A 2,493-nucleotide genomic window follows, 5' to 3' on the forward strand; every position below is an offset into this window, starting at 1 on the left:
AATATGGATGAACTTGTAGGACATTATGCTGAATGTCATAAGTCAATCACAGAAGGACAAATACAGTATGAGCTCATTGTTGTAGAGGGTCAAGGAAAGGTTTATATATGGAGGAAAACTTTCTTTGTTGGTTGCCAAGGGGTGGGAGGGGAGGGGAGAGAACAGTGCCAAAAAAAAACCACATTGATGCATGTCACTTTAGTTTTGTGTATTTCACTGTACATAAATTATATTTCAATAAAATGCATTAAAAAAAAAAAAAAGAAAAAAGAAAATTTTACCCCTGATGTGAACTAGAAAAGTCAGCCTTTAAAAACCCCTTTGAATCAATTTACCCCAAAACTTACAGGAGATCATAAGGTAGTCCTCACAGTTGCTTTTGTCATCATCTTGCTGGTCCACAGGGATCCCATTGGCATCTATGACAGCTTCAGAGGCACAGTCAGCTACCAATACTTCTTCTGAAACTACATCGGTTGTCAGAGGATCAGTGACGATTTCTGCTTCTACTACGTTATCATGAACCACATGTTCAACATGTCCAACGTCAGGCACATGTATAGATTCACTTGTCAAGACATGTTCTGGCATAGATATTGAGGCTGAAGTAATGTCAGAAGCTAAAACATCATCTGGGACTGTGCAATGTGCTAAAGAAACTTCTTCAGTTACATCTGAGTCCAGCACTTGCTCAGGAATGATGACAGTTTCAGACACATCTGCTTCTTCCATGATGTCTGGGCATTGAACATCTTCTATAACAACGTCCTCAATAACATCTTGGATCACAACTGAGTCTGGGTCATCAGGAACAAAGTTATGCACAGTTATGTCTGAATCCACAACATCTGAAACAAAAACAGTTTCTTGTACTTCCACAACAATTTGATCACCATCCATGTGTGTACCATCAGCACCTTAAAGAAAATTAAAATTAAAATGACAAATGTCAGGTAGCCATGCATGACTCTCTGAAATAGTATACATGATATTTATTTTCTACCAGGAAAAGAGACTAGCACCTCACTTTTCTCAAACATTAAGACAGATTAAATAAAGAGAAAATCTATATTTGAATCACAGTAGAAATAGAAATTTTTAACACAAGGCTTTTTTTTCTTTGCTCATCCCAAATCAATTAATAGATGAAGAAATACTAGGGAAACAAAACAACTGAGGCAATCAAAGGAAAATATTAATGAAAGAAAAACCACAGGCACACTGAACTTAAACTCATATGCACAGGTACCTGAAGGATGATTATTAAATAAGTAATGAACTTCAGGGGGCAAATATAACATTTTCCTTCACTTCATCTGCTTTTCATTTCTTTTCCTTCTTGTCCCACTTCCCTTGTCAATCCATATTTTTTCTTCTTTCCATCTCCCCCATGAAAGATTTCTTTTAGTTCTCTTCCATTTTTTTTCTTTCTCCCTTCATATTCTTCCCCCTTTTGTTTAGACACTACATCCCAACAATATCCTCCATCATTCTCTGAGTCTAAGACTTAAAAGGATTAGGGTATAAATGAAAAAAGGGATAGAAGGCCACAGCTGAGGAAGAAAGACAATTGGTTGAAAAGCCTCTGTAGACAGACAAAATGAACAGAAGTGCAGCTGCTTTGGTGCAACGGAGGGTGAGGTTAGTTGGAGAGGGACCTGCCCACAACTTCACCAGGTACTCCACCTCCCTCTAGCCTCCTCCAGCCTGTCCTGAGTCCCCAAGCCCCTATCCCCCAACATATTTCCTCAAAATATAAGAAATTCTAATCTAGTCCACTCTGCAGTTAAGGAATGAAGGTAGAGGTTGAACCAACTGAAGCCCAGTGAGATTAAATGACTTAACCAAGATCACACAGTTTGCACAGCATATGGTGCTCAATAAATATTATTCTGAATGAATGCCACAAATGGGAATAGAAATCATATATCCTTACCAAAAATATAAAATAAAATAAATGCAGTATCTTAGCACTTGGTCCAGAGAAAAACAAACAAAATTTTTCAAAGTCTTCACCTAAAAAGCTAGTAAGTCAATTAGTGCTTCTGGTTATGACGCAGACCAGGCTGAGTTTAAGCAGGTGCCTCATTCAATGACTGTGTGTCATTGGCCAGGCCCTCAGGGAAACACATGGCTTAGTTAACAAACAAAATGGTCATCAAGGGCCAAAGAATACTAAAAAAATGTAGTAAGTCCTTAAAGCAGTTAATTCCTGTTTTAATTACATTAGAAATAATAATAAAACAATGCTCACTTTCATTTCTACAGAACATCTACAAAATGCTTTACACTCATTTGTTTTCAACATTTGCAGTATGTTAACACAACATCATAGATCAATGTAATCTCTATTTTGCACACATGATTACGAAAGCATTTAGTGGCAAGAGGACTTGTTAAAGGTCCAAAACAGAGAGCAGGGTTTGGACACTTAATAGTTTTGTGACCTTGGGCAAGTCATTTAACCTCTGCGTTTCGGATTCCTCATCAATA

General features: G+C 37.4%; 1 protein-coding gene across 1 annotated transcript in view; it reads right to left on the reverse strand.

The window, feature by feature from the left end:
- Nucleotides 1-924, reverse strand: part of LOC103212514 (zinc finger X-chromosomal protein-like) — a 55,973-nt gene extending 55,049 nt beyond the window's left edge. Inside the window, 1 exon segment of the mRNA XM_007958482.2 lies at nt 348-924. Coding sequence (XP_007956673.2) covers nt 348-900 — 553 coding nt within the window. The 5' untranslated portion in view covers nt 901-924.
- Between the last annotated feature and the right edge of the window lie 1,569 nt (nt 925-2,493).

This window comes from Orycteropus afer, unplaced genomic scaffold, assembly GCF_000298275.1.
Source record: "Orycteropus afer afer isolate SDZICR_OR568_19922 unplaced genomic scaffold, OryAfe1.0 scaffold00990, whole genome shotgun sequence".
Classification (NCBI taxonomy): domain Eukaryota; kingdom Metazoa; phylum Chordata; class Mammalia; order Tubulidentata; family Orycteropodidae; genus Orycteropus; species Orycteropus afer.